Source organism: Equus caballus, chromosome 2 (assembly GCF_041296265.1).
Source record: "Equus caballus isolate H_3958 breed thoroughbred chromosome 2, TB-T2T, whole genome shotgun sequence".
NCBI classification, from domain to species: Eukaryota; Metazoa; Chordata; class Mammalia; order Perissodactyla; family Equidae; genus Equus; species Equus caballus.
In genome coordinates, this window is record NC_091685.1 from 13,061,165 (window position 1) to 13,080,220 (window position 19,056).

Here is a 19,056-nt window from a genome sequence, read left to right on the forward strand (position 1 = left end):
GGACCCAGAAAGTGGTAAGTCCTACTTAGTTCTGATTTCCACTGGCTGAGCTCCCAGCCAGCCCTGGGCAGCTGGAAAGGCATGTTCTGTCCAGAGTTCTCTGTCCTCTCCCAGCCCCCAGGAGAGGGAGAAGGCAGCTGCAGGGAGCCCCTGCCAGTGGCTGACACCCAACACCCTCAGTCCAGGTCTCTGCTCAGCTCTGATTGGAGCAGTGGTATGGCCCTAGAGCAGGTGGCTGGCTCAGCCCTGACCCAGCCCCTCCCACCTGCAGCGGCTGCTCCCTAGGGAGAGCGGAAGCACAGGGGAGGATTTGTTCTCTTAAAATTCCTACCTCAAATACTAAATCACTTATTTAGGGATATATTACATATGCAGTAAAACAATACAGTAAAGCAAGGGGTAATCATAAAATTGTGGGTAGGGTGGAGAGAAATCAGAGAAGGACACAAGGAAGCTTCAAAAGTATTGGTTATGTTCTATTTCCTAATTGTGTAATTCCTTTATTCTTTGTATCTTTAATATATATTAAATATAGACTATGTAAGAAATCTTTCATAGTTAAAAAAAAAATCCCACCTCTTTGGACCCCAGTGAGGGAGTCAACTTCTAGCAGGTACTGTTAAGATAGAGGCCACACCTGGCCCCTAGGGACAAAGTCTTTCACTCCAGGCTTCTAGGTGTTTCCTGGTTCCTGCAGGCCCTGTGCTGGACTCCCCGGAGCTCCAGGACAGGTGACAGCAGCCGGTTCTGGCCCTCAGGCTTCCTGACCCCTGGCAGCTTGCTCCTGCACCGACTGCCACAGCGCCCGGATGTTGCCCTGGCCGAAGCCTGTGGCCCCCTGCCTCTGAATCAGCTCCAGGAAGAAGGTGTCCTCTGCAAAGAGGGACTTGGTGAAGACCTGAAGTAAAAACTTGCCTTTATCGCCATCTAGCAGGATGCCCTGTTGGGCCAGCAGGCTAGGCTCGTGCCCTGCAGCTAGGATTTGTCTTTCCTTTCCCGGCTGCAGGTAGTAGGCGGAAGGAGGAGTCAGGAGCTGGCCTCCAGCCACTGCCACCCGCTCAGTGGCTTTCATGATGTTCGGGGTGTACAGCCCCACATGCTGCAGGCCCGGTCCCCTGTGCTGGGCCAGAAACTGCTCTATCTGGTCCTGTCCGTCGGTGGCCCCTAGCAGGGACTCGGCCAGCAGAAGGGTGGGGACAGCGCTGCCTGGCGGGGTTTGCAGGGCGGTAAGCCTCAGCCCCCCGCGTCCAGACCCCGCTTCCACCTCGAGGCCCAGCTCTGGATCCTCACCTGGGCTCAGTGGCAGGTGGCGAAAGCCTAGACAGTCGTGGAACCAGCGCATCAGTGTTGGGGAGCTGCCGGGGGTGCAGGCCAGAGTCAGGTGGTCCACGTGGCTGACCCAGCCTGGGCCGGTTGCGGAGGGTACGTGTCCAAAGCCGGGCAGAAAGGGTCCGCGGAAGCCAGCGCGCTCCAGCAGCGTCAGGCTGAGGTTGCCTGCCGGCGAGCTGACGACGGCGTAGGTGGCGGTGCCCTGCGCATCCCGCACGCTAACAGGGGCCACTGGGACGCTGCAGCCTCTCGAGGCCAGCGCTCGGGCAGCGGCGCTAACGTCCGCTACGTCGAAGCACAGGTTGGTGGCACTAGGCACGGCATGACGCGGATCCAGGCCGTACAGCGGCTCCCCGCGCCCCCCGCCCTCGTTCACTAAAAAGACTGCATCGCCGCTGCGCAGGGCCAGCTGCCGCCAGCCGTCTGCCTCCCGCGCTGCCAAGGGCTGGAAGCCGAAGATGCGCTGCAGATCCTGGGCGAGGGGCTGCCCCGCGGGCACGTGGAAGGCGATGTGGCATAGACTGCGGGCGGGTGCGGCCATGGCGGTCTGGATGGTGACCTCGGCCGTCCTTCCCCTGGGGCCGCTGACTTGTCCTTCGGGACTCTGGGATTCTCCGTCCCAAGCTTGTCGTCGGAAGCTGGTTGGAGTCCAGTTTTATCGGAAGGGCGCGTTCCTCGCTCTTTTCAGGGGAGAAGTCACAGACTGATCCCTTGGGGGCTCGCGGTTCTCGCCGCCGCGCCACTCCTGGAGCTGGAGCTGCCGCGGGACCACCGGCTCTGCGCTGCGAGTGGTGAAAACCACGTGGAGTCAATGCTGGGGCGGTTCGGGAGAGAGTGGGCGGAGCCACTGACTCCGCGGCTGACATTCTCCGCCTCCTGCCCAGACCCTGTCGCCAAGGGTGCAGAGGGGACGCAGGGGTGCTCCTTCCCAGAGCCTCTGGCTAGGTCATACTCTTGGGCACTGAGCCTCCCTTCCCCGGCCCCCGAAGATCACAATAGCTGCCTTCACTTCCCGCCAGGCGCTGGGCTCTCACTTATCCCCCAACCTCAGAACAAAGGGAATCACCCCCAGTTGGGGAAGGAGCCCTAATTCTCCCCGCTACGGGCACGGAATTTCTTAACAATTTCATGTTTTAGCTTAAAATTCTGGAGAATTTTACTTTTAGGTCTTAATGTTCCCTAAAATCTTTTAAAAATATTAAAATGTTTTAAGTTACAGATTTTCATTCCCTACCCAAAATAGTCCAGAGAAATTGATGTTATAGGAAGATAAGCCATCTACGTATATGGCTCCCACACTCTCTCCTTTCTCTCTAGCAATCTCTCAGCTGCACCTGTCTCTTTCTCCAACCCCACTTCTCTCTCAACATCTTTTACCCCCTTGTCCCTAAGCAAGATTTGGAGAAAAAACTGGTGACATAGGACTTCAAAGAAACAGCTTCACTGGTGTCCTTTCTCCTCCTTCCAATGCTAGTCGGACTGGAACTCAAGCCCTCCTTGCTCTTTGCAGCTTCCTGACTGCATATTGGGTCAGAGGAGCTTTCTGAGGCTGTTTCTGGCCTTGAGATGCAGAATTGTGTGAGATCATTGGATTGAGGAAATTAGGAGTCTTCTGGGACTTCAACGGGTGGCTCTCGAAGGGTTTGGGAAGGGATTCTAAGAAGGGCAAAGAGCATAAGCAAAAGGTCAGTGAGGAATGTGAACCAAACCCTCAGAAGAGCAATGGAGCATGAGGTTGGGGAGGCATTTGGGATGGATGCCATGGTCCAAGGCATTGCAAAAGAGATTCGTTTGTCAGGCAGCCTGATGTGGTGACTTACAGTTGAGTTTCATTGGCAAGTGGGAGAAGGATGTGATGGGCTTGGAAAAGGAAGTCTGGCTGGGTGTTCAGACCTGTGGCCAGGAGGGCAGTACCCCGGAGCTGGTCAGTGGTGGTAAAAGGCAGTTGTTGCTACTCTGCAGACCACTGAATTTGAGAACATGGGTTCCAAACGCCAGACAGATCTGGGTTTGAAATCCACCTACCAATGCGTACTAGCTGTATGACTGGTCAAGTTACTTAACTTCTCTGACCTGCAGTTTCCTCATCTGTAAAAATGGGAATAGTAATAGTAAGTAATAGTACTTCATAGGGTTGTCATGATTAAATGAGAAAGTACATGCTTCAGCCTGAAGAGGGGTCCAGATTTTGGCCTGTGAACCTGAGCCTGGCTGTGTGGGGTCAGAGCATACAAAGAGGAGGGGTGGGGTCACAAGAAAGGGAGTTGCAGCAGGACCTGAATAACAGGCACAGTAAGGCTACTCCTCCCCACGCCTGAGCACTGGGAAGGCCCTGGCTTTGGTGATGGATTCTGGGGGAAGGGGCCCTGGGAATAGTGCTCTGAGGGCTACAACAGAATAGGCTATCCTGCCCCAGCTGTCATGGTCAGGGCCCCAAGATAACATAGGCTACCAGGGTCAGGGCCCCAAGCTAGAACAGGCTACCAGGGTCAGGGCCCCAAGCTAGAATGGGCTACCAGGTTCAGGGCCCCAGACAGAACAGGCTACCAGGGTCAGGGCCCCAGACAGAACAGGCTACCAAGGTCAGGGCCCCAAGCTGGAACCGGCTACCAGGGTCAGGGCCCCAGATAGAATAGGTTATCAGGGTCAGGGCACCAAGTGAGCAGCTAGTATCTCCAGGCCTTTGATCCAGTGGAAGGGGGTTCCACTCCAGGGCCCTAGGTATGGACAAAGGGAGCAGAAACAGAACCTCTGACCCATTACTTCCCACCTGCTCCTGAGGGGGAGGGTGGATCTCTGGAGGCTAAGTGGGGGCTGCCTGAAAGAAAAGGGTGTTTTTGGCTGTACTGCAAAGGCTCGTTGCCCTGCAAAGGCACTGTGCTTGACCTTGACCCAGGGCACAGATCGGGCTCTAAAGAGGCCAGCTGAGGGTAGAGGTGGTCATGAATGTTGGTCTCCCTCTGGGCCATACTTCACTTCCTGCAGCCCTGCTGGCGTCCGGGCCGTGACCAACGTAGGACTCCTGTCCCCTTGGGGTCAGGACCCTGCGGAACTTTCAAACGATGGGTGCTCCGAGCCTGGCCGAGATGGCCTTCCTGCTGGGGCTACGGATGCGGAAGGTGGGCGCTCAGGTCGAGACTGAAGCGAACCGGACGACGCCACTGGAGGGCGCGCGAGTCCGATGGGCGAGGCGGGGGCGCTGCTGGAGGCCTCCTGCCAAGCCTGCCTTCTATAGCCGCCGGGTCAGCACAGGTGGAGGCGGGGGCTGTAGAAGGCCGAGGACCCGAACTTGTGGAGCCACATCCCTCCTGCAGATCTTAGCCTAGGCCCGGCGGCTAGTGGAGGCGCACTGCCCCTCCCCCGACGTCCTGACCCAGCCAGCGCCATCTCCCCTCTCTCCCGGCGGGTAAGGCTGCCCGCGAACTCCCGCCTTCCTGGCCCCGCCCCTCCCGAACTCCCGTTTCCTTTTCGCGGAGGCGGTCCCCGGAAGCTCCCTCTTTTCTGGCCCCGCCCCGGAAGTTCCCTCTTTTTCTGGCCTCGCCCATCCCAAGCTCCCTCCCCTTTCCCTTGTTGTGGAGGCGGCCCCCGGAAGTTCTCTCTTTTCTGGCCCCGCCCCGTCTCGGCCTCTTTCCTTTCCTTCTCCCGGAGGCCCTTTCTCCAGAGCTCGGGAGTTTTGGCTCTGTTGTTGCCGTGTGTCCCATGACTCAGTCCCTCTCCCTGGTTATGGAGGGCTTCACATTTTACAAGGGGTGGCTTGGAAGACCTTACAGAGAAGTTGACTTTATTTTTTATTGTGATAGAATACATATAACAGTATTTACCATGTTAACCATTTATAAATGTACAGTTCAGTGGTATTAAGTCCGTTCATGTTGTTATGCAACCATCACCATCATCCATCTACAGAACACTTTTCATCTTCCCCAGCCGGAACTCTTGACCCTTTAAAATATAACCTCCCACTTTCCCCGCCCCCTAGCCTCTGGCAGCCACCTTTCTACTTTCTGTCTCCATGATCTTGACTACTCTAGGTACCTCATGTAAGTGGAATCAAGCAGTATTTGTCTTTTTGTGACTGGCTTATTTCACTTAGCATAATGCCTTCACGGTTCATCCATTTTGTAGCGTATGTCAGAGTATTAAGAAGGTGACTTTTGAGTTAATTCCTGAAGGAAGTGAGGGAGCAAGAGGAACAAGTGTAAAGGCCCTGAGGTAGGAATGGGGCTGATGTGTTATATCAAAAGGCCAGTGCCTCTGGAAGAAGACACAGGGGGGTAGAGGAGTAGCCATAAGGCAATTTTGTAGCATCTTAGGACTTGGGCTTTTACTCTGAAATAGGAAGCCCCTGGAGGGTTTTGAGGTCAGGGGTGACGTGATTGGACTCCACATTTCTGCGAACCACTCCACCTGCTGCGTTGATACCAGACTGGTGCGGAGCAAGGGCAGAATAGGGAGGCCAGTGAGGAGGCTGTTGCTTCTAACGTTGTCTAGAGGACCAGGGAAGGCTTCCCAGGGGAAGGGACTTTTAAATTGAGACCAGAAAGTTGAGTAAGAATTGACAAGGTGAAGGGCACCTTTATGTGTTGGAGGACGGCAGTGGAGTGAAGTGTGGTGGGTGGAGGGCACAGTTTATACAATGGCCTGGAGGTGAGAGCAAGTGTACTTGACTGGCAATTGTCAGTAATTAAATCCTTCCCTAGATTGGGAGCTTCTTGGGGAAGAGGTGGCTTTTCATTTCCAGAGCCCTAGGGTGGTGCTCTGGGGGCCCTTGCTCGATGTAGAGGGGAGTGAAACCATCGCTTGGTATTTACTTCAAGTTACTGCCACCAAATCTAAAGACCTGCTGGTGGCGCCCTCTCCTCTTCTGTCACTGTGAAGGAAGAAAGCCTCCTGGGGACAACCGGACTGGGCTCTGCGTCCCACCAACACTTGTTGTCAGTGAGCTCCCTTTGCTGGTGCCCTGACTTTCCTCTCTCCTGTATCTTCAGTCTCTCTCTTTTAAGAGAGATTCTTAGGTGTCTCTCAGCTAAAAAAAAATCCCTCCCTCTAGGCTGCTTACCCCTAAACTGCTTGTGTATCATTCTCCCCTTCATAGCCAAACTTCTAAAAATTAGTTTTTAAAGATATATAAATTACGTAAAAGTTCACTGTACATGCTCACAATAAAAATCCAAAATACGAAAAACATAAAATGAAAAGTAAAATTCTCCTTACCATGACCACCTTGCAAGGGTAATCACTATGAAGAGTTTCTCGGGTATCCTATACTTAGCATTTTCTATGCATTTGTATAAGCACATATATGGCTATCCTTTTTTCTCTATACATCCAGTCTTGGATATATTTCCATTTCAATACATAGTAAATCTAACATATTCCTTTTTTTTTTTTTTTTTTTGGAAGATTAGCCCTGAGCTAACGTCCATGCCCACCTTCCTCTACTGTATATGTGGGACGCCTGCCTCAGCATGGCTTGACAAGTGGTACCATGTCTGCGCTTGGGATCTGAACCGGTGAACCCCGGGCCACCGAAGCAGAATGTTGGAACTTAAGCACTGTGCCGCTGGGCTGGCCCCGTAACATAGTCCTTTCCATGGTTACATGATATCCCGTTGTGTGGATGTGTTATAGTTAATTTAAGCAGCCCTCTATTGATGAGTAGGCAAGTGGTAGTCCACTTTAGCTGTTTATAAAATGCCACGGTAAACATCCTCTCCATAGGTCTTTATGTATGCGTGAAGTATGTTTGTAGGCTAACTTCTTGGAAATAGAATTGTTGGGGTAAAGGCTATGTGTACTTTTAATTTTCATAAATTCTGCCTAATTGCCATTCAAAAAAGTTGTACCTAATTTCACTCTCACTGGTGACTTGTGATAGTTTAGCCAAATTTATTCACAGAATTGTCTACTCTTGCTTTCTCCACTGCTTCACCTCCTGCTTACTTATTTGGCTTCACTCTATGACTCCACCTTAAATGGATCTAAGGTCACCAATGATCTTCAGGTTGTCCATTGGACAGTTTTCAGGTCTCATCTCACTGCCTCTCAGAAATGTTTTATACAGTTAACCACTCTCTCCTTTCTGAAACACACTTGCCCTGGCTTTCATAAGGCCATACTGTAACTACAGGACCGGAAACAGAATTTGCCACCCCAAAATATGCCTCTTTGGTATAAGAATTATTTTGGGCCAATTATTTTTTTTTTAAAGATTTTATTTTTCTTTTTTCTCCCCAAAGGCCACCCCCCGCCCCGCCCCAGTACATAGTTGTATATATATTTTAGTTGTGGGTCCTTCTAGTTGTGGTACATGGGACGCCGCCTCAGCATGGCCTGATGAGCGGTGCCATGTCCACGCCCAGGATCTAAACTGGTGAAACCCTAGGCCGCGGAAACAGAGCAAGTGAACTTAACCACTGGACCACGGGCCGGCTCCCTGGGCCAATTACTTTTAAGAAACAGCAGACACAGGGAAAGCTCTGAAAACCTAGTAGAAGTTACCCATTTGTAAGGGAAATTTACGTTTATAAGAAAAATCTCCATTTGTAAGGGTTGCCTTGCTCTCTGTGCCAGGAAGGAGAGGATGACTAAATCTCTAGAAATTCTTATCAGTAGAGAAGCAGTGACTTAAATCTACGTGACAACTTTACCCTTGTTTACTGTGCTGACCTCATCTTAACAACAGAATGCTAAGGCTATTTTTCAGGAGTGGCGAGGCAGCCAGGAGCATGCACAGAAGAGAAAATTTTGGTCTGCCAATCGAAACTCATCCTGCCAGTGCTTCTGCATACCAGCCTGACCTCACCAATCCCTTAAACCTTACCCCATACCCTGGATCGAGGAGACCAAGCCTTTCCTTCTATCTCCTTACCAGTCGATTGTGTAATAAACTGCTTCTTCCCACAAAGACCAGCGTACCACAGTACTGGCTTCCGTGCGCATCAGGTGGGTGAAGAGAGCCCTTGCTCAGTAACAATACTCACCTGGTTTTCCTCTGGCCACATTCTCTCTCCTGTCGACGCAAATAATCCATATCCAATCTATAAATCAAAATTGGGGTGTTTATTATGAGCCAGATCTGAGGACCATGTAGCCCGGGAGAGTCCTTTCACAAAGGAATGGAGCGCTCCAAAGAAGTGGGGGTTCACAGAGTGGTTATATACCATCAGAGAGCATGTATCACATATGGTTGGAATGTCCCATTTACAATAGTCATGAGATTGCTTTTCTGGCACAGCATTTCACACAGCAATTGATGAACACAGCAGGTAGCCAGTCTGTGGTCTTGAGCTGGGTGGTCACAGGGTGAGCACAGCAGGCCAGCAATCAATCCTTAGTTTAGGGAGAGATGCTTATCCTTAAGGAAATGCCAAGGTAGGGGAGTTATGTTCTTATCTTTAAGGACATTGTTCTTGTCTTTGGGACATAGTAAATACTTAAAGAAGATATGCAATGCGTGCTCAATGGCCATGTCAGCTCTTTTTGGAAAAAAAGTTAGTTTTACACCAAATGGCTTCCTTATATATTCCAATATATCCTATTGCTTGCCATTTATTTATCACTCCTCTTCCCACTTTTAAATGTTGGTGCTGCTAAGGGCTTCAGTTGCCATCTATATGCAGATGACCCCCACGTTTATGTCCCCTTCCTTGTCTTTATTCAACTGCTTATTTGCCATCTTGACTTGGATGACCTACAGGCACCTCAGATTCAACATGCCCAACATTGTCCTCCTTCTTGTGCTCCCATCTCAGCAGCTGTCCCACTGCTCTCCAGTGGTCCTAGCGAGAAACCTGCAAGTCATTTTTGAACCTCTCTGTCCCTCAACCCTCACCTCCTCTCAATCACCATGTCCCTGCCCATTCTATTTCCATAATATTTCTCAAACCATCACATTTCTCTTCATCCCCCTGCACCACCCAAGTCCATGTCCCTACTGTCTGTACTGCCTAGACACTGCACCTAGACACTTTCTTATCACCTCCCTGGCCTTAGGCTTACTACTCTCCAAGCCAGTCTCCACCCTGCAGCCAGTTAGCTCTGAGAAATGCAGATCTGATTATATTACTGTCCTACTTAAAACCCTTCATTAAGTTCTGATTGCACTTAGGGTAAAGACAAAATAATTTCCAGAGAAAGTCAGATACCATATGATCTCACTCGTAGAAGATAAAAACAGCAACAATCACATAGAGACAGAGATTGGATTGGTGGTTACCGGGGGCGGGGGGAGGAGGGTGAAAGGGGTGGTTAGGCACATGTGTATGGTGATGGATTGTAATTAGTCCTCGGGTGGTGAACATGGTGTAATCTACATGGAATTGAAATATAATGATGTACACCTGGGAATTTATATGTTATAAACCAATGTTACTGCAATAAACAATAAAATTAAATTGAAAAACTTAAAAAAGAATCATTTCTGGTGGCTTATTAGTCTCTGACAACTCTTCCAGCTTTCTTTGTCACCACTACCCTACTCCTCTATACTTTAATTAGTTTCTTGAAACTTTCATGCTCCTTCCCACTCAGAGCTTTTATCTTTGCTGTTCCCTCCTGCTTGGAATACTCTTTCTTTCTCTCCGACTTTGACCTGGCTGTCACCTCATCAATCAGTAGACCTCTGCATAAATTTAACTTGCTAGAGGAGACCATCCAAGAGCCCCGAAACTTAAGCCTGGTGCTTAACACAGGGTTGGCACATGGTGAAAGCTCAATAAATATAGTCATGTGTCACTTAACAATGGGGACACGTTCTGAGAAATGCATTGATAGGCAATTTTGTCATTGTGCAAACATCACAAAGTGTGCTGAAGGTGAACAAAATTTGCCATCCCCAAATGTGTGTCTTTAACATGAGGAGTATTTTAGGCTGATTATTTTTGAGAAAGAAAAGACTCAGAAAGTTTTTCTTATTACCTCCCCCCGTAACTGCCTTAAAGAATTCAGATTAAAAAAACCTGTCTCAGGAAGCAAGCTGTTACCTTAGCATAACATGAATTAGGTGGTAGACAGGGAAGAACCTAGAGACGCCTGTTTGTTGAGCTCCTTCTGTGTTCTTCTGTTTCTGTGTGGCCAAACACTTGTTTTCCAAACTTTGCTTCTTTTCACCTACCTGTGAATTACCTTTCTTCCCTTTGAACTCCCTGACTCTCTCCACCCCCAACATCTTTTGTCTTTACCTGAGGATGGTATTTAAGGTCAGGGCTTTGGCCATTTTGGCGTGTTACTTGATTTTCCTGGGTTTCTCCCATTTATACTTCTTATTAAACTTTTGTTTGTTTTTCTCCTATTAATCTGTCTCATGTCAATCTAATTCTTAGACTAGCTGGAAGAACCTAGAAGAGTAGGGGAAAATTTCTTCCTCCCCTACAGTACTTACACAAACCTAGATGGTATAGCCTACTATGCACCTAAGCTATGGTACTGACCTTATGGGACCACTGTCATATATGCAGTCCATTGTTGACCCAAATGTAGTTATGCTGTGCATGACTGTATTTATTAATTAACCAACTCTTAAGACCTCAAGGGCCAGGTGGGTGATTACCAGACTGCAGTTTTCCACAGGACCTCAAGGTGTCACCCTTGGCCTCAACTTAGCCATGCCTTGGCTGGGAACCTAGATGGAGGGGCCAAGTGGGTGCCCAGCATGGCCCATCCATCCAGCAAGCTGAGAAGAGTTAGGAAATCCAGCTGCTTCTCCCAGGTCTGACACCTTCTCCATCTGCTCTGAGCCAGCTGCGTTGATGGGGTGACCAACCATCCCAGTTTTCCCAAGACTGAACTCAGTGCTCCCTGGCTATGAAACTTTCAGTCCTAAAACTGAGACAATCCCAGGCAATTTGGGAGGGTTGGTCACCCAACTGTGGACAGAGGGAACAAAACCCCCATGTCTGCACCAGAAAAGGTGTACACCCAGCAGGAGAGCTTAGCTTCAACCCAGCCAAGCCCCTCACAGCAACACCACTGGTGGGTTGTCCCTGTAGCCTGGTGGTTGGAAGAATTTAGGGAGAGAAAGCATATATGCTTTAAATGAACATAAAGAGACCCACCTATGCCTGACAAGGGCTATCATTTATTAAGCGCCATTGGGCATAACACACTCACGTATATTGTTTCTAATCCTCACAGAAACCCTAAGAGTACAGAAGATTATTCCCCTTTCAGAGATAAGAAAAATGAGACTCAGAGAGGTTAAGTGACCAGCCCAAGTCACACAGCTGTTAACTAACGTGGTAAAATTCAAACTCATGTCTGATTTTGACATACAGAGCTCCTGCTATTTTTGCTGAATCTGCAGCCTGGCCATTTCCCTCCTGCTCTGGTCTTCATTTGGAAGTCCCGGGGATGTGAGTAGAAGGCAAGAGGTAGGTGTAGATGGAAGGGATCGAGGAAGAGGGCCTGTGTCAGGGTCTCGGGGGATCCATGTAGCATTGACAGCTTGCCTGTACACACGAGTGGGCTCTGCCATCTTGAAATAGGTGTGGACATAGCCTGGGGACCTCCAAAGGGGTCCCTTCACAGGCTATTGTCCTGACACCAGGCTGTGGCCTCAATGAGGAGCCAGGATTGCATTTCCCACAGTTCAGGATGAACCCAGCCAGCTCTTATCTAATTGAAAATGGACAGTTGGGCATGGGAGAGGCACAAGGCGGCAGCCATAAGGAGCAAGCCATAAGCTAGAGGGACAAGTGAGGGGGGGATGGGTAGGGGCTGTGACAAGGGTTATGCTAAGCACAGTGTCTTGCCCAAAGTTTGGGCTCAGTGAATGTTGCAATTAATGATATAGCCAGCCACCTCTTTCTCAGAGATGTTGTAAAGCTGAATTTTATTTTTGTTTAGGTGGTTGTTTAGGAATTGAGCTGCTTTTGAATACTAACCAAGAGCTGGTTGTATAGAATTATGAGCAGAAGCCTGCCTTTGGTTGTGTAGAGGTATGGGCAGAGGCCTGACTGAGCTGGGCAGTGGTCAGAGCCCTGATGGGCACTCACTGGTCTGGCAGCCAGATGTCTGCTCTATAGGAGGTATAAGAAGCCAGACTCTGGGACTCCTTTACATTAAAAAAATAAAACACAGACATCCTTCAAGAACTTTAAGTTCTCAGGTAGGAAGGTGTTTTGAGCTGTGCAGTTCACTTTATTTCTTTGGTGCTGTCTTAAGACTTTTAGGGTGCAAGATCTGTCCTGGGCTGGCTCGGCCCCAGATCTGCCCAGCCCCTGGACCTGGTGTTGCCTGGTGCCCTGTGACCAGGTTCTGCCCTGTAGCTCCACTCTGATGCCAAGTCATCAGACGGGTGGAGCGTGAGCGAGTCCTCCCCAGAGCTGGGCCATGTCTCTGCTCTTCCCTAGCTGGCCTTCCACCTTCCACCTTCCCCCAGAGAACTGGGCCTTGTACGTTCTAGGGCAGGTTGGCAGCCTGGGCATAAAGCAGGGCTGGAGAGGAGAGAAACCATCAATTAAGCTGCCTTATACACAGGACTCTCCTGTCCTTTGTTCTGAAAATACCGTATGTGTTCCAACTCTAACGAAAGGGAGGGGGAATTTGTGAAACAGTCACCAACAGTGTACCATCACACTGATGGGGGACCTCTTGCCAGGAGCTCGTGGGAAATAGTGACCTGGTGTAGTGGAAAGCACATGACTTTAGAGTGAGATAGAATTGGGTTCTGCTACTTTCTTGCTGGGTGACCTTGGGAAAGTTACTCAACCTGTCTGAGTCTTGATTTCCTCAACTGAAAAATAGACATAATAACAATAACATCTATGTCACAGTTTTGTTTTGAGGTCTAAATTAGCCAACCAATGTATGTAAAGCCTTAAATCTGATATATAAAAATACGACATTTACTGAGTGTGTGTTATGTGGCAGGCCATGTCTAAGTGCTTTATGAGCATAGTATGAACTCATATAACCCTATGAGTTGTGTACTTTCATTGTCTGTGCTTTATAGATGCCAAACTGAGACTCGAGGAGCTTGAGTAACTTGCCCAAAGTCACAGAGCTGGGGAAGAGCAGAGCCAGGATTTGGACCTAGACAGTCAGGCTCCAGCTCACACGTACTTGACTACTAAGCCAGGAAGCCCATACGGAGGAAGGCTGAATAACGAACAGCTATTATGATCATGGTAATTTAGCATGAAATGCTTTTTATATCCATGGTGCTAAGTGTTAATTATTAGCGTATTTGGATGCAACATTTATCCTTTCTGTTCCTATTTTTTTCCATAGCCAAGCATCAAAGGGCCTTGTACTCAGCCAACAGAGCATCCTGCCTTTGTCCAATCCAGCCCAGTGCATCAGTCCCTGCAAACAACAGAAGATGTGGCCCTGCGCCGCCTGTCCCTGACCCTGCCAGAGCACCACGGGCGGCTGAGGCCTCTCCGACTGAAACTGAGCTAGGAGAGCAGCAGACAGGTACAGATAGCAGACCGGGAGCAGGGCTCACACAAGAGAGGTCATCCTTAGGAGACCTGATTCATTTCTTTGAGTGGCAACAGTGCCAGTGGACAGGGATGAAAGGAGGGAGAGTCATTCATCCTGATGCCAAGGCACAAGAGCGCAGCTAAAACTGACAGAGAGGTTTTGTGGAGATGTTGCTGGGGCCTGGAGGGGTCTGGTGGGGCTCATCCTTGGGGGCAGCTGGAAGGAAACTCAGTGGGTTGCTCCTGGTGACCCAGTGAAGAGGAAATCCAGAGCAGGGACAGAGCACAACCTGCCCAAGCCATCTAATCAAGACGCACATCTGACCAGGACGCTTGCCTGTTAATTCCCTTCCAATGGCTTTTCACCACCTAAATGTGATAATACTGTGGACAATAATAAAACAATAATAGCTGCATTTATTTGATACTTGCTGTGTATAGGGTACTTTACAGAGAGGAAGCTGAGGCAGAGAGCTTAAGTAACCTGCCCAGTCACATGGTTATTAGTACACAACTTGGGACTTTAACCTAGTCTGCTCTCATAGGCCTTGTGCTGCCCCCAACTATAGTTCCGGTCCATTTGTAACTGTGTTTAATGGCGTCTCTTCCATGCGTTTACTACAGACAGGAAGCCCCTCTGTAGCAGGAACCATAACTGATTCAGTCTCCACTCCTTTACCCCTCAGTGGGTGTTGAAGATGTTGAAGCTCCTACATCCTCTGTGCTTTTCCTTCTGAACACTCTCCCTGGGTGAGCTCAGCCCCTCTTTTGGCTTCAATTCTTACCTCCTGGAGGAAGACTCCTAGACAAAGCATTATGGTTGACTCTCTAACCTCTATTTCACCCCAGATAATTAGTTTGAGCCCATCATGTTAATTCCATCCTTGCCAGTAATTGGTTTAGGAATGGGGATGTGCTCTGCTCCTGCCCGGTGAGACCAAGGGGACACTTGCTGGGGGGCTCCTGGGAAAGGTTTCCTCACTCCTAGGAGACAGCCACTGGAAGTGACAGTGTCTCTTCTTCCTGGGAATGTTGCCAGGTTTGGATGTGTCCTGGAACTGCTGCAGCCATTGTGCTAACGGCTGAAGATGGAGCCAACAGCAAGGATGGCAGAGTGGAGAGCTGGAAAGAGTCTTTGTTCTTGATGGCACTCACTCTGCCAACACTGCAGGCCACCCTAATGTTGAATTTCCTCATACAAGGAAAATTAAACATCATCCCTGCTGAAGCCATTGAAAGTGGGCTTTCTGATAGTCATAGCAGAAAGTACCCTTACTGATACAACCAGGGTGCCATTATGACTTTTGTGGGCCCCTTCCTACAGAACAATTTCTTTTTAAATTATGTTTTATGACTGAGTTGGTGTAAAGATGAATGTATTCATGTTATATGTTAAAACATCTCCTTTGGCTTAAAAGTTTGTTTTTTTTCTTCTGCTTTAAAGGAGATTAAAGCATTTTTTGTGGATCCCTAAAAGTATTGGTGCACAAACATGCCTATTGTGCCTGTTAGATAGACTGGCGCTGGATACGACTCCCAAATATCCATCTCCAGTCCGTACCTCCTTTTTGACCTTCAAACCCTCACATCGAGGTGCTTATTGGATAATTCCACTGAGTGTCTAACCTCAAATTTAACATATCTGAGGCTTAACACACAGTTTGCCTCACACCTTTCCTTTGTCCAGTGTCCCCTATCTGAATGAACTATGTACTCCCAGCTAGTTACATCATCCAGAAACCTGGGACCTCAACCTATGCCCAATCCATCACGAAATGGTGTCAGTTTTCCCTCTTAAATGGCTCTTAAAAGCATTTGTTTCTATCTCCACTGCTGTTGTCCTGATCCATGTTACCAGCATCTCTTGCCTGGATTACTGCCAGGGACACTAATGGCTTCCCTGCATCTCACTCTCCATATAATCTTTTATCTACACTGTCCCCAGAAGGATCTTTTCAAACTGCAAACCTGATCCCATTGTCTTCCTGGTTAAAATCTGCTGATGGCTTCCATTGCTTTTATGCCAGAGACCCAACCTTCCACAAGGCCTCCGAGGCCCTGCGGAGCCTGGCCCCTGCCTCATCTTGCTCTTCTCTCCTCTTACTCTGCGCCTCAACCATGTATTCTTCCCCTAGTGCCTCCAGTGCAAAGGCTCCCTCCTGCCATAGGATCTTTGCACACGCTATTCTTCCATTTTCTACTCCTTCTTTAGCTCGAATGCACTTTCTCAAGGAAGCCTTCCCTGACCCTAGTCTAGGTCAAGTGTCATTAACTATGTGACACTGAGGCATTGAGCAAGTTTCTTAACTGCTTGGTGCCTCCGATTTCTCATTTGTAAAATGAAGATGATAATGATTCCTAACTCATAGGTTTGTTGTGAGACAAATAAAATGATGCATGGGAGCCACTGTGAGGTCAGACTGGTGCAGTCTCTGCTTGGGCACTTGTCATGCCCTCTGCCCAGCTTTCTAGGTGGGGAGAGTAGTGGAGAGACATCTCCCCACGCACACCAACCCTGGTTGGGGATGTTGGGGTGAGACAGGCCCTAAAAATGTGAGGATTTTGAGGAAGAGCATCTACAGAGGGCACTCAGAGATTTCTAAATGACTTGAATGAAACAGAGGAGGTAACTGTGCCAGGGAGTCACTGACAATGCCTGATGTTGGGCTGCGGGTGCTCAGAGAGAGAGAGAGATCAAAAGAATGCAGAAAGGTCAGGGAGAGAGGGGAGGTCAGCTAGAGCACAACACACTTCTGTCAAATCTCCAAATGGCCTGGAGCCCCTAGAATGAAGGATGCTGGTGCCATGGGGTCTGTATGTCAGACAAACCTGGGCTCCCATCCCCACCCTGTTACTTATAGGCTGGAGGACTGGGGAAGTCACTTCACTTTTCTATGCCTCAGTTTCCTTATCTATAAAATGGAGCTAGTGAGTTTATTTTGCAGAGTTGGTGGGAAGATTAAATGGAACTGTATTAGTTTGCTCGGGCTGCCATACAAAGTACCACAGACTAGGTAGTTTAAACAACATAAATTTATTTTCTCACAATTCTGGAGGCTAGAAGCCTGAGATCAAGGTTTCTGCAGGGTTGGTTTCTTTACGGCCTCTCTCCTTGGCTTGTCAATGGCCATCTTCCTCCAGTGTCTTCATATGGTCTTTCCTCTGCGTCTCTTTCCTAATCTCCTCTTCTAAGGATGCAGTAATATTGGATTAGGGCCCACCCAGGTGACTTCATTTTACCGTAATTACCTCTTTAAAGGCCCTATCTCCAAATACAGTCACATTCTGAGGTCCTGGGGGTTAGGACTTCAACATGTGAATTTTGGGGGCACACAATTCGGCCCGTAACAGGGACATAGACATATGTCAAGTGATGAGCATACAGCAAGGGCTCAGTATTGCTAACTACTTTTTCTCTGCCATTGGAAGAGCAGACAATGGCAGTGCACTCAGAGAGCCCCAGGACTCCATGGATAAGTATATGGCTTTCAGCCTTTTGGCACCTCTGACTTTCCTAAGCACTGGAGGCAAAGACTTTGCTCTTCCTCTCTGCTCCTTCGGGTGGGAATGGTGATAAATCACATCATGTCTGAAAGCAATTGGGAACTCTAGGAGTTAATTTTATTTTTGGTATATTGACTTAGCTAAAAAAAGCCAAAACGTTACCCTGCCAATCACCAAAGCAATTCAACCCTGACGATATCTGCTTGCAGACTTTGTTGAAGTGGACCTATAACTGATCTGAGTAAGGTGGCCCAAACTTACCCCACTGACTAGTCAGTGTTTACCAAGTGTGAGTTTTTGTGCCAGATGCTGTGCAGACACAAAGAAATCCAGGACACGGTCCCTGCCTCAGGACCCAGAGGCTTCGAGTGGGACATTAGCTCCAGTCAGGAAAAGGCAGTGGAAAGCAGCCTCTGATGTGAGCAAAGTGAAGAATCAGACAGAGTTTGACGCACATATGGGACATCCAGGTGAAGCTGCCCAGGGGCCAGCTGGATGGACGCCTGTGGAGCTCCAGAGACTGGTCTGGCTTGATGATATAGATGTGGGAGTCATTATAACAGAGATGAAGCCGTGGGGAAGGGTGTCGTCTTTGAGGGATAGTGTGGCATGTATGGAGAAAAGAAGATCAAAATCAAGTCCCAGATTCTTTGGAGAGGAAACCTGACTGGCCCAGGTTGAATCCAATCAGCCGGGGTTAAGAGGTTAGAATCAAGTCAGATAAACGTGCTGCCAGGGCCCCAGGGCCCCAACCTTGTAGGTAGACGGGGGAGAGGGCATTCTCAGCGAAGGCAGTTGGTTAACTGATTTGGCATCAATCCGATGGCTACCAGAGTATCCACCTGTAGAGCCAGCACTCCCACTTAGTAAGCATGCAATAAACATATGCTGAATCAATCAGTATATTAATAAATGAATGAATAATGAAGGGATGAATAATCTTGCCATAGACTTTTTTGTAATACTATTTTTTATTGATATTAATTCACATACTATAAAATTCTCAATTTTAAAGCATACAATTCAGTGGTTTCCCTTACACAGAAGGCAGCTTGAGGAAAGGGACTCCCTTCTCTCTTTGGAGGATGCCCAAGGGCAGGAACTGGAGAAGGGCCAGCCCTCCCCCTGGGAAGGCTACAGAGGGACAGTGAGGAATACTGAAGATACTCTGGGGAAAAGGAGGCGTCCAGGCACACGGTGTCACTGCCCTCAAACCCTCTGCGAGACTGCAGCAGGAAGGATGTGCAACCAGGTGGCCTCGGCCAAGGTAATCCCGGTGGACACCAAGAACTTCCTGAACAATGGAGGTTGGGACATTTGGATAGCATGCAAAGGCCTGGAAAGAGTTTGCTTTTTTCCTTTAGCCCCTCTGTTGCAAGAATAATGGCTGTCACATCCTAATCTCTGGGACCTGTAACTATACCACATAACAAAGGGGAATGAAGGTTGTTAACCAGCTGACTGATTATCCAGGTGGTCCCAGTGGAATTACAAGGGTCTTTAAAAGTGGAAGATGGAAGCAGAAGAGGGATCAGAGTCAGAGAAAGAGATGTGACAATGGAAGCAGAGGTTGGAGTGATTCTATTTGAGAAGTGATTCAACCATCACTGGCTCTTAAGATCTAAAGGAGCCACACGTCAAGGAATTGGGCTGCCTCTGGCAGCTGGAAAAGGCAAGGAAACGGATTCTCCTCTAGAGAAATACAGCCCTGCCAATAATCGTGACATTTAGACCGGTTTCAAAATTCTGACCTCCAGAACTATAGGATAACAAATTTGTGTTATTTTAAGCTACTAAT

At 48.8% G+C, this 19,056-nt stretch overlaps 1 protein-coding gene across 1 annotated transcript; it reads right to left on the bottom strand.

Annotated features, from left to right (window-relative positions):
* Positions 1-455: 455 nt before the first annotated feature.
* On the bottom strand, positions 456-4,469 carry HPDL (4-hydroxyphenylpyruvate dioxygenase like). The gene has a single exon (XM_001496285.5). The coding sequence runs from the start codon at positions 1,868-1,870 to the stop codon at positions 755-757; it is 1,116 nt and encodes a 371-aa protein (XP_001496335.1). The 5' UTR covers positions 1,871-4,469; the 3' UTR covers positions 456-754.
* Positions 4,470-19,056: the final 14,587 nt, after the last annotated feature.